We start from the raw sequence: 13,181 nt of genomic DNA, 5'->3' as shown, positions 1-13,181 counted from the left end.
GGAGAGCGTCTTGGAAACTGCAGATTATGTGCTAGTCATCTTCTTCTGAAATCCCATTCAGTTCTATATGCCACCTGGTGAGAGGTGCAATTGCAATGTATGACCTTCCAGTGGGGACTCCTGTTCAGAGACTGACCTGAGTCTGAAGTTGTTGTTTTACCCTTGGCTAAGGGTGTCACTTTATGCCTCTAAAGAGGCAATCTGGGTGGCAGGCTCCGAGCAATCTGATATTGTGCAGAAGCCGCTCTCCAGACAGGGTAGGCACCCACACGCTCCTCTGGGCAGTGTACCAGCTCGCCCCTCCTCTGGGAGGGTTAGCATTTCATGATGCCGGTGTCGGTCACCCCTATAGGGGCTGCCACTGAGGCTGCACTAAAATTGACAAGGAGCCTTTGGAAGTCAACTTCTTGGTTTAGCTTCTAAGGTATCTCTTTTCATTATACACTTCGCTTTAATGGAACCTGGGAGTTCTTTCTTGAGAGACAAGAAACATCTGAATTGAATTCTACAAACTTTTCTCTTTTATGAGTAAAAATGGCTGCCACAGACGAATTCCAGGAGTATAGGTAACAAATGGTTTGCTACAGATATTGTCACCTTCTGGATGAGGGTCCCAAAATGTGTTCCCATAGGAGACAGTGCTAGGAAGTGTGAGAGAAATAAGATTTCAGGTCTCCCACATCACTGGTCTGCAAGCTGTTCAGTGTACTGTGATGAGAAGAGAGGGCATCAAATAGCCAGGTGCCCTTTCTGCTGGACACTGGCATGAGATGCATGGAGAGTTGCAAAGGCAGCAAAAGAAGAAATTTGTAAAAACATCCAACTTCTTTATGCTCCTCCACCCTAATCCTCACCTTTCCTCCTGTTTGCCGGCAGGCACTGTGCAGAAGGGCTTAGCAACTGTATTCTCAGAACATTAAGGGTCACTTCCTTCTCCAGCCATCAGTGTTTGGCTTTGTGGACAGAGGCAAAGGGAATCGAGGCATTCAATAGTGGGCCAGAGCTGGGGGTGGGCAGGTTGTGACCTCAGGGAATGGGGTTCCCCAAAATTCCCTCTGTAAAGCAGATGAGGAGGAGGACAGGTAGTTAAGACTGCCTGAACCGTGCCTGGGTTGTGAGAGCAGGGCCGTGCTGGGGTGAGGAAGGCAGAAAGATAGAAGATGTGGCACCTAGAAGGATGTGGCTGTAGATCCCTGAAACCAAGAGGTTGGGAACCCCTGATGGTGCTATGGAAACAGACAGCAAAGAGCTCAGCAACTGACCAAAAGTACCCACAAATTTAAAAGGGCCCATTGGTGAGCGCCTGAGTGGCTCAGTTGGTAAAGCCTCCCACTCTTGGTTTCAGTTCACGTTGTGATCTCAGGGTCCTTGAATCAAGCCCTGTGTCAGGATCCACGCTCAGTGAGGAGTCTGCCTGAGATTTTCTCCCTCTCCCTCTGCCCCTTCCGCCCCCACCCCATGTTCTCTAATTAGACATAAATAAATAAATAAATAAATAATAATAAATAAATAAATAAATAAACAAACATATAGCCTAGAAAACAATAAATAAATAAATAAATAAACATATAGTCTAGATAGAGGGTATAATTGATGTTTTTGTCCATGAAGCTATGCTTTGAGGAGATGTGTCAAAACATCGCCCCACTGTGCCCATCCCTGCCAAGATGGCCACTGGTGTCTTTGCTCCAGGAATTAGATGGCTGTTGGATGTTGGCCAGGGTTGTAGGGGCCCAGAACCCCATACAGAATGCCCATCAACTCAGCTCCTTTCACTAAGGATTAGGTGGCCTTGAATAATTCCAGAGGCGAGCAGATTTCCTCTAGCACAGGTGCCCTTCTGATAGCCTCAGCTTTGTTTGCTGGGGGAGGGGCTCAGTGAGACCATCCTGAAATCCTGGTTTCACATATGGCCTTCCCACTATTCCCAATGAGGCTCTCTTTTTCATAATGCTGTGCATCTTGGGACACTTTGTAGAGTTTTGTCACCTATTTATTTAGCAGAAATTTATTCTATTTGAAGGAAAGACCAATCAGGGTCAGGCAGTATACACAAGTGCAATGTACGTTCTTTCATTCATGAAGATCTATAAGATGCCTGTTGCTTGCAAGTGCTGTACTAGATGGCCATGGAGTGACTACAGTAGCCGCCCCCCCCCACATTACCTGAGGGAAATATCTTCCAAAACCCCAAGTAGATGCTGCAAACCACGGGTAGTACCGAGCCTTTATATATACTGTGTTTTCCTATGCAGACATACCTACAATAAAGTTTAATTTGTAAGTTAGAAAAAAAAATTTGTAAGTTAGGCAGAGTAAAAGATTAACAACAATGACTAATAAGAAAATAGAACAATTATAGCCATATACTTAATAAAAGTTATGTGCATGTGGTTTCTGTCAAAATATCATACTATACTCATCCTTCTTCTTGTGATGATATGAGATGCCCACAGGATGAGATGACGCAAGATGAATGACGTGGGCACTGTGACATAGTGTGAGGCTACTACTGGCCTTCTGACCATATGTCAGGAGGAAGATCACCTGCTTCCAGACCACAATTGACTGTGGGGTAACTGAAACCACTGAAACCATGGAAAGCGAAATCTAGGATACAGGAGGTGCGGGGGGCGGGGGGAGGACTACTGTACACAACAGTCCTGACTGGACTCCTGCTTCTAGGAGCATCTGTCCCACCCATCACCTTCCTGAGGTCGCCCTGTCCCACTTCTGCTCTTATCTCCACTCCGCATCCCCAGGTGCTCTGTGCAGGTATTCCTGCCTCCAGGTGTTTGCATCTGCTGTTCCCTCTCTCTGAAGGGCACTTCCCCAGATCTCCATGTGGCTCTCTCGCTCCCTCCCCTGCTTGAGCCTTCCTTTGGTGGCCCCCATCTTTGCCTGACTTGTGTTTTCTCAAAAGCAGTTCTCATTACCCAACGCACCGTATGTTTACTTATTTATCGTTTGAGTATCAGTTTCACAGTGGCAGGGATGCTTGTCTGTTTTGATTCCTAGTGTTTTCCACCCCCAGACCCGGAACAGTGCTGAGCACATAATGGATGTTCAGTAAATATTAGTGGAATTAAGAGTTGAATGAATAACAACAAAGGAGGTAACTAAGCATGAAATTCGGTCATATTCTGGTCTAGCAAATAGGTGATAGGTAATAACTGATACACTGAATGCCGTGCTGATTGTAGCACAGAATCTTGTCATTACACTTGTCCTTTAAGGCCTCAGTGGTCCCTGGGACTCATCACCTCCTTCCCTAAGAATTACGTTTGGGAAAACAGAAGGTGCTTGTCTGCACGTGGGCACCAGTTTTTCTTCCCCTGTGCACACACATGGCATCCATTAGCAGTAATAGGAACGACAAACTCACATCCGGAGAAGAGCGAAACCCACATGATCAGCGTGTCTCCAGCACTGAAGAAGTGATGTTTCTGGTTCCAAGACATTTGGCATTAAAATAAAATATGAGTTAAAATACCAATAAATGCTCTTGGTTCTCCTAGAATGCATCAGATTTTCCAGTGATCATCTGTAAATACAGGATGACCATATTGTTCTCCATGTAAGAAAGCATTTATTCAAACAGTTTTCAGTGAAAAGTTAGCCAATATAAACACCAAAAGAGCTGCTCTCCTAAAAAGAGATTCAATTAAGCATCAGTGCAATTGTATGGAGACCATGTTGCAACACTGAGGTGGCCTGTTTTTCTGGTCATTATTAATCCAGAAACCTTAATGATGAACAACATTTGTGTTATTGTCTACCCAAATGTAATTTGTTTATGCAGCAGTTCAGTTAATCCTGCAATCTGTTTTTCTCAAATGAGGGCAGATAATGGAGACACCGTTCTTTACAAGTCTTCAGGCTTTTAAATTCTGATAAAATCAGGATTCTTCACTGGGTCTTGCCTCAGCTCTGAATTAAACCACTTTAAATGTAATTATGGAACCTGGCCTTACATCAGGAACATCCATTTAAAAAATTGATTGACCAGGCTGTTCCACGAGGCATTTTATGAGCAAACGATTGCAAAGGGGCCAGAGCTGTAATTTATAAAGGCAAAAAAGCAGGTAAATACTTTATTAGTGGTAATGAGAGGGTTTCCAGCTAACTGAATCTTTTCTTTCCTCCCTAGCTACTTCATGGAGCCATGGTGCATGGCCCTCTTTCACGATCGTTTTATTGATCTCAGGAAAGAGTTACGCCAGATCTTGACCTCCAAGGAGGTAAGAGTGATTAATAGATATGTGAGTTATCCCTTGCAAATCACAAGCAGTTTTTAGTTGTTGATCATTTCGACTTTTCATTCCCCCTTTTGGTTCTACTTTTAAAACCAACTATACTGCCTATAAACAAGCTATGAACTATACGAACATAGACAATATTTCAGGAAAAGTGGATTATTTAAATCCTTTTATGAGAGGCAGGTTTCTTTTTCCTTGTTACACATAACTGTATTTTCATTATCAGGTAACAGGCAGACTTGACTGGAAACTGGATCTGAGTTTTATCTACTTGTTTTCAAGAATGAACATTGCATTCCTTTAGTTTCTGCCCATACTTGCCAGCCATTCACTAAGTGTGTGTGTGTGTGTGTGTGTGTGTGTGTGTATGTTTTATAAAAATGTAAAGGGAAGACAATAAGTATCCAAAAACACCTCTTTAATAACCAAAATTTCTTTCTCAAAGTGAGACTAATTGGAAGTTAGGCTACATTTCCCAAAGTCTCCCATGTTCAAGAGGAAATGTGACTCTGCAATGTAAATAGTGAAATATTTGTGAATTTTAAATTAAATTCCTTTTTTCAACACTAGAGTCTTTATCAGAGTTGTGGAAAGTTAACATCTATGCTCAAAAAGTGGTCAGATATCCATCCTAGATTCTCCCTTGCCCCAGTCAGACAAGGGCTGGGGCACAGCTTAGTGTCACCATGTTTTACTGTCTAAATGGGCAAGTCCTGTGACTCTTACCACTTCCACTTGAGAGCACCCAGACCTGTCAAAGGTTCCCATGGTGTAGGCCACCATAGGGCAGCACAGCTGCAGATCATGTGCCAAGTCCCTACTGCATGCACCACTTGGCTCAACCAGAACAGGAACCCTCCAGGACACACTACAATCATAGTTTTGACTTTACCAACAAGAAGGCTAAAGAGCTGAGAGATTTTAAAGGACCTGCCATTGGTTACACAGTCTATGATCAGAAAGCTTTAAACTCAAGGGTCTCTCATTCCAAAGCCAGGCGCATAGGCCCTGAGCCACATGGACTAAACTGTGTGATTTAGTATCTTCCCTACATTGTCCGTCTCCTTTTTGGTTTTATGCCTGGAGTCCAAGATGGGAAATGTAAATAGTTATATGAATCCAAAGCAGATTCAGATTGGGGGGAAATAGGTTTAAAATATGAGCCAAACTCAGTTGTCTTTAGGATCCACACAGATAGGAAGCAGGCAGGTAAATGTACATGAGGGAGGCAGAGGATACTGTGACCATACAAAGGTCATCCACTGCTTAAGTCACTAAAATTTGAATAAATGCAACAGATCTAATGGGTCCCTGCACTTTATGCTAAATCTGTAAGGGAGTCAGCTCAGGTTGAATTATGAACCTGAGTTGTAAGCCTGGTGCTGCTGAATTTCACTCTATTCCTTAGGTCCCTCTCTTCCTCTCAGACTGTGTTCTGCAGCTTATGATTGACTACACCGTAGTAAAGACTCATTAGTTTTCCAGTTATCTCATCAAAACTCTCTGCCTAAACCCTTCAAAACTCCAGAATTGAGCTCCTCAGTTAATATTTGCACAGAACCAAGGGGGTTTAGCATCAAGCTTAAAGGGGAAGCTTTCCTCACTCTTCCAAGTAAACTACCAAACCCAACAATAGTCACTTTTCATGGCCCTCACCAAGATAGCCTCAACCTTTTATCCATAACAAACATTTGGGGACACCTGGGTGGCTCAGTGGTTGAGCATCTGCCTTTGGCTCAAGTCATGATCCTAGGGTCCTGGGATCGAGTCCCACATCAAGCTTCCCACAAGGAGCTTGCTTCTCCCTCTGCCTTGGTCTCTGCTTCTCTCTGTGTCTCTCATGAATAAATAAATAAAATCTTTAAAAAAAAAACAAACCCAGACATTTTCTCTGGGTCAGTTTGTTAAGTATGAAGTCAGGTGGACAACAGGCCCTTTCAGTAGACCAGAAGTGACCATGAACATTTGTGGAAGACACACTCCTTAGTGTAGTGGCTCCCCCACCATTCTTGTAGCTTTTTAGATTTCCAGAAAGTGAAATTTCTGGAAGAAAAGCCTCCACTGGAGTCTTGCTCTGCTTTCTGCAACTACATTTGTCAAGAAGGAAAGGCCAGAAGAAGAGGTGGTGCATGCAGTGGTGTCTGCCTGCAACTCAGATCCTTGTGGAGCCATGGGCTACCTGTTTCCATCTCAGAGAGCAGTGGGAGGACTGAAGGAGGGAATGTGTACAGGTAAACAGCACAGAAGAACAGCTCCCAGTAAGTGCTGTCCACCCCCACTCCCTCAAGTAACACTGGTGGAGACCTGCTGTGGTGGAAGCAGTACTCATATAGGTAGATATGCAGGAGTTCATTTAAGAGTCTGGCAATAGGAAAATGAAGATAGCTTTCACTAAAGAATAATGGTAATTCTTTTTCTCAGAAATTGAGATGATATAACCCATGTCATTTCACTTTCTAGCTTGTCTATAGGAAAGTACAGCAGTCCAGTCCCATTAACTATGATATCCTATAGCTCTCCCTCCACATGAAGAGAAAGGGAAAAAAGACTATTACCTTTGACTGTTATTTTGAGTCATCTCAAATCTATGTATCATTTATTTTAAAACAAGCTCATTGTAATACCTCACAAGTCCTTTTGTGGAAGTAAAGAGAACAGGTTATAAATCTACTAGCATTTCATTTAGCTTTGGCTTAAGCCAAAGAGTCACAGACCAAAGTGTAATTTTGTATAGTCAAGATTATTCTTCAAAAGGATAGTAATTATAAACATATATGCAGGGGCACCTGGGTGGCTCAGTGCTTGAGTGTCTGTCTGCCTTTGGCTCAGGTCATGATCCCGGGGTCCTGGGATCAAGTCCTGCATCAGGCTCCCTGTGGGTTCTCCCTTTGCCTATGTCTCTGCCTCTCTCTCTGTGTCTCTCATGAATAAATAAATAAAATCTTTAAAATAAAATGAAGTCTTTAAAAATATAAATAAACATATATGCACCTAACAACAGAACTATACATATATATCAAAAGATGATAGAACTAAAGGAAGAGTAGTTCTAAAAAGCTGGGGAATTCAGTATCTCACCTTCAATAATGGATAGAACAACCAGATAGAAAATCAGTAAAGAAATAGGGGACTTAATGCTATAAACCAAATACACCTAACAGATACACACAAAACACTCTACTCAACAACAGCAGAATGCACCTTGTTCTTAAGCGTACATGAAACATTCTCCAAGAGAGGCCATATGTTGGGCCACAAAACAAGTGTCAATAAATTTTTAAAAGATTTAAATCATACAAAGTATATTCTCCATCTGCAATGGAATAAAACTAGAAATCAAATGCAGAAGGAAAAAATTCACAAAACTGTAGACGTTAAACACAGACTCTTAAGCAACTTCTTTGATTTTAAAGAAGAAATCAAATGATATATATTAGAAATACTAGAAACAAATGAAAACAAAACTACAACATACCAAAAGTAATGGGATACAGCTTAAGCAGTTTTCAGAGGGAAATTCATAGCTGTACATGCCTACAGTTATAAAAAGGAAGTATCTCAAATCACTAACCTGATTTTATACCCTAAGGAAATTATACTAAATATGATACTAGCAGAAGGAAGGAAATTATAAAAATTTGAGTAGAGATAAATGAAATAGGGAGTAGAAAACCAGCAGAGAAAATTGGTGAAACCAAAAGATAATTCTTTGAAAAGATCAACAAAATTAACAAACCTTTAGCTAGACTAAGGATAAAGACTCTAATTGCTAAAATCAGAAATGAAAGTCGGAGGGTTGCCTGGGTGGCTCACTCCGTTAAGTGTATGACTCTTGATTTCAGTTCAGGTCTTGAGATCAAGCCCCTAGTTGGGCTCTGCATCAGGCGTGGAGCCTGCTTAAGACTCTCCTATCCCTCTCCCTCTGCCTTTCCCCCTTCTCTCTCCCTCTCTTAAAGAAAAAGAAAGAAGAAATGAAAGTGGGAACATTTCCACTGATCTTACAGAAGTAACGAAAAGATTATAAGAGAATATTGTGAATGACTGTATGCCACCCAACTAGATAACCTGGATGAAATGGACAAATCTCTAGGAATACACAAACTACAAAACTGATGCAAGAAGAAATTAAAAAAAAAAAAAAAACCCTGAAAAGTAAAGGTATTGACTTAGCAATCAAAAACCTCATAACAAAGAAAAGCTCAAGACCAGATGGCTTTGCTGGCAAATTCTATCAAACATTTAAAGAAGAATTAACAGTAATCCTTCTCTAACTTCTCAAAGAAATAGAAGGGAAAGGAGCACTTTCCAGCCCATTCTTTGAGGCCAGTGTTACCATGATACCAAAGCCAAAGACATCAAAAGAGAAGAGAACTAGACCAATATCCCTTATGAATTTAGACACAAAAATACTCAACAGAATATTGGCCAACTAAATCCAGCAGTATATCAAAAGAATTTTACACCATGGTCAAGTGAGATTTACCCCAGGAATTTAAGAGTGGTTTACCATATAAAAATAAACCAGTGTAATATACCACATTAATAGAATGAAGGGAGAAAAAAATGCTGTTATCTCCATTGATACAGGAAACATATTTGACTAAATCAAACATTATTAATGGTAACACACACACACACACACACACACACACACTAAAAATCCTAGGAATAAAAGGGAACTGCCCCAACCTGATAAAGGATATTTATGAAAAGCCTACAGCTAATATCACACTCAGTGAAAGACTGAAAGCTTTTGATGTGAGATCTGGAACAAGACAAGGATGCCCGCCTTCACCACTTAACATTCAACATTGTACTGGAAGTTCTAGCCAGAGCAATTAGGCAGGAAAAAGAAACAAAAGGCATCCATGTTGGAAAGGAAGAAGCAAAACTATATTCTGAGATGCCATAATCTTATATGTAGAAAATCTGAAAGAATCCACAAAATGTTAGAGCTAATAAATGAATTCAGTGACGCTACAGGATACAACACATAATCATCAGTTGTCTATATTAGCAAGGAAAAATTCAAGAGTGGAATTAAGAAAACAATTCTATGTATAATAGCATCAAAAAGAATAAGATACTTGGGAATAATTTAAACAGGAGGTGTAAGATTTGTACACTGAAAACCTCAAAATATTTCTGAAAGAAATTAAAGCAGAACTAAATAAATGGAAAGACATGTGTGTTCATGGTTTGGAGACTTAATATAGTTAAAAATGGCAGCACTCCCCAAAGCAATGTACACATTTAATGCAATGCTCTCAAATCCCAATAGCATCTTTTGCAGAAGTGGAAAAATTCATAGGAAATTCAAGAGACTCCAAATAGCCAGAACAATCTTAGGAATAAAAAAAAGTTGAAGGACTTCATACTTTGCAACTTGAAAACATACTATAAATCAGCAGTGACAAGGACAGCATAGTACTTGTGTAAGGACAGATAAATAGGTCAATGGAATAAAACTGGTAATCCAGAAGTAAAACCATTGACATGGAAAGATTTATATCATTAATCATTAGGGAAATGCAAATCAGAGCTATAATGAGATACCACTTCATACCCACTAGGATGGCTATAGTAAAAAGAAAAAGGAAGTAAGTGAGTTGGCAAGAGATGGTCATACCGAAGAGGAGAGATGTTCACATGGGGGGGTGATGGTCACACAGAGAAGACACACTATGAGACAGATGCACAAAAATCTGTTTATAATCTAGAGCAGTATTTGTCTTAGATAAACTTAAAAGCTCCATTTTGTGATTTTTACAGTATTTACCCCATTGTCAGAACAGCACCAACATGAGTCCCAAATTGTCTACAATTATTGTGAAGTTGTTTTTGCTTGATACAATTCTCTGAAAAACTGGGGAATATTATGGGATATATGCTTGGGGACATGCGGACAACACTCAAATGTTTCAGCACCTCTATTATTAAGTCCTGGGCATCAGATGCATTTTTCCCTGTCATTGTTTTGTTGAGCTGATTTAAAGCTGAAGTCTTCTGAGCCCCACTACTGTTTTTCTAAGCGATGTGTGTGTCATCTCCAACACCTGGTAGTGTCTCAGTTAAATAACCCAATGCTAATTCTGTTATACTTCCATATCGTTTGAACCTATATTCCTATCTATAAAATTCTTAACTATTAATAAATAAATGATCCATTAGAACTCTGCAAGTTACCTACTTTTTTCCTGTTCAAAATAAAAATTATTGGACATTCAATAATGAATATACCATCAAAGTCCCCGTGACTCTTCTGTTAGGGTTATTTGGAGTTACTGCGGTGTTCAGAATGCACACAGCTCAAATCTTGGTGAAGTGCATTGTATAATAACCTCCTATCAATGGGCAGATGTATATGAAGCAAATAGGATAAAAGGTTGCCCATAGAACCCAGTGGTGTATGCACTGGTGCTTAGTGTAAAATTCAACTTGCCTCGATGTTTGAATATTTTTATAATAAAATGTTGGAAAAACCACTACTATATTACAGATACACACTGTGTGATTCTCAACTTTAACTTTATTCTCTCTGAGCCTTATCTTTAAAGATGTCAATAAAATTTGACTTTACTAAGAACCTAACAGGGCTGTAGCCACATGAAACATCTAGAAGTTTTCATGTAAAAATGTTTAATCGCTTCTTATTTTTAAAACGCGTGTGACCTGCAGATCATTTTTACCTGTATTAAGAACGTAAAACTGGGGCAGCCCGGGTGGCTCAGCAGTTTAGCCCCATCTTCAGCGCAGGGCCTGATCCTGGAGACCCGGGATGGAGCCCCATGTCAGGCTTCCTGCATGGAGCCCGCTTCTCCCTCTGCCTGTGTCTCTCTGTGTCCCTCTGCCTGTGTCTCTCCCTCTGCCTGTGTCCCTCTGCCTCTCTCTCACTCTGTGTGTGTGTGTGTGTGTGTGTGTGTTGCTCATGAATAAATAAAATCTTTAAAAAAAAAAAGGAAAAGAATCTAAAATTGCTGAACCTTGAGAACACTATGCCAAGTGAAGTAGGCCAGTAACAAGAAGACAATATTTGCCATTTGATCGCACTTATATGAAGTCCCCAGAGTAGTAAATCCATGGACAGAAAGTAGAATGGGAACGGCCAGGAGCTGACAATGGTTGTACAATGTGAATGCCCTCAACATTAGTGAATTGTACACTTTAAAAAATTGTTAAAGCGCATGGTGTGATGAGTACTGGGTGTTCTAGAAGACTGATGAATCACTAAACTCTACCTCTGAAATGAATAATACACTATATGATCATTAATTGAATTTAAATTTAAAAATAGAAAAAACAAAATTAAAAAATAAACTCTTGTCACTCAAAGATTTCAGGCTTTAAGGGCAAAAGATTCTCTATTTTTCTTTTCTATAGCAATTGACAAAATACATGGTGCAATTCTGTTTTCTTCATAATTGGATGACTTTCTTATATGTGTATCCTGGGTTACTACGTAAATAAATTATCCTTTATATTTAAAAAAAAAGGTTATAGCAGTAAATCTTATGTTTATTTTGCCACAATTAAAAAATGAGAAATTGGGCACCCTGGGTAGCTCAGTGGCTTAGTGCCACCTTCAGCCCAGGGCATGATCCTGGAGACCTAGGATCAAGTCCCACGACGGGCTCCCTGCATGGAGCCTGCTTCTCCCTCTGCCTGCGTCTCTACCTCTCTCTCTGTTTCTCATGAATAAATAAATAAATCTTTTTAAAAATTGAAAAATTTAGGGGCATCTGGGTGGCTCAGTGGTTGAGCATCTGCCTTCGGCTCAGATCATGATCCCAGGGGTCCTGGGATCGAGTCTCACGTCGGGATCCCTGCAGGGAACCTGCTTCTCCCTCTGCCTGTGTTTCTGCCTCTCTCCCTCTATGTCTCCCATGAAAGATAAAATCTTTTTTACAAATGAAAAATTTTAAAAACTAGGGGGGAAAATGACCATCCTTGGGAAGACGAGCACTCTTTTTCAAATTTTAGTGAAACTGTCCTCTTCTTGTCCAAGTAATTTCTTTGATGTGGCCTCTTCCTGCATTTTCCAGGAGGAAGACTTTCCTTCCATAGAACAGTTAGCCCGGCAGATAGAAGATGAGGAAATCAGCCTGAAGGAGAAACCCAGGAAATATCTCAAAAGAGTCTTCCAGGAAACCATCTACAAGTCGCTGGTGGAGAAGAGCATTCTGGACTACCTGCACTATAATCACTACCACCTGCCCATGTACGCGTGGCCAGGCATCATCTAGCTGTGGCCCGGGTCTCCCTTTACCGTCTTCACTCCCGGAGCTCCTGGGGGTGAGGAAACCCTTCTGAGGCCCGGCGCCACCCGGGAGCCCCCGCAGGGTTCTGTGGCTGCTTTTCCGCCTGAAGTTTTCTATCGCTCCAGTAGGCGGCGCACGGCCGTGGGTCTCTATCCTGGGGCAGGGAGCCGCTTCTGAGCACCAGGCCTATTACAGGGCAGAATGATCCGCAATAAAGTGGGATGTACTACGTGAAACTCGTTTTTTTCGTTGGGTGTGATAGTGATTTCCTGAAATGCCCTGCCGCCAATTGTGGTAGTTCCTCACCTGCTTACCCAGTAATACTCCTGGGTGATGAAAGAAAAAAAAAAAAAAAGAAGGAAAGGAAAGGAAAGGAAAGGAAAGGAAAGGAAAGGAAAGGAAAGGAAAGGAAAGGAAAGGAAAGGAAAGGAAAGGAAAGGAGGAAAGAAGGAAGGAAAGAAGGAAGGAAGGAAGGAAGGAAGGAAGGAAGGAAGGAAGGAAGGAAGAAAGACAGACTCTGCCTAGTATGGAAAACTGGTGAAACAGATGATAGGAAATTAGCCCTCGTAATTCAACATAGTAAGAACTCATTGCCTAGGAGTTTATGGGAACTTTGAAAACGACACAGCTGCTGTCATAATTTCTGTATTTTAACCTTGTGGGT

At 41.0% G+C, this 13,181-nt stretch overlaps 1 protein-coding gene across 8 annotated transcripts in view; it reads left to right on the top strand.

Moving 5' to 3' along the window:
• The window catches only part of CFAP61 (cilia and flagella associated protein 61), a 278,254-nt gene extending 265,498 nt beyond the window's left edge, over positions 1 to 12,756 (top strand). For all 8 annotated transcript variants that reach the window (XM_049100272.1, XM_049100274.1, XM_049100273.1 and 5 more), the window contains 2 exons: positions 4,151 to 4,241; positions 12,302 to 12,756. In XM_049100272.1, coding sequence (XP_048956229.1) covers positions 4,151 to 4,241; positions 12,302 to 12,502 — 292 coding nt within the window. In that variant the 3' untranslated portion in view covers positions 12,503 to 12,756. The remainder of the gene's footprint in view (positions 1 to 4,150; positions 4,242 to 12,301) is intronic.
• Positions 12,757 to 13,181: the final 425 nt, after the last annotated feature.

The sequence above is a fragment of the Canis lupus genome, chromosome 24 (assembly GCF_003254725.2).
Source record: "Canis lupus dingo isolate Sandy chromosome 24, ASM325472v2, whole genome shotgun sequence".
In the NCBI taxonomy this organism is placed as follows: Eukaryota; Metazoa; Chordata; class Mammalia; order Carnivora; family Canidae; genus Canis; species Canis lupus.
This window is presented reverse-complemented; position numbering and strand designations above follow the sequence as displayed.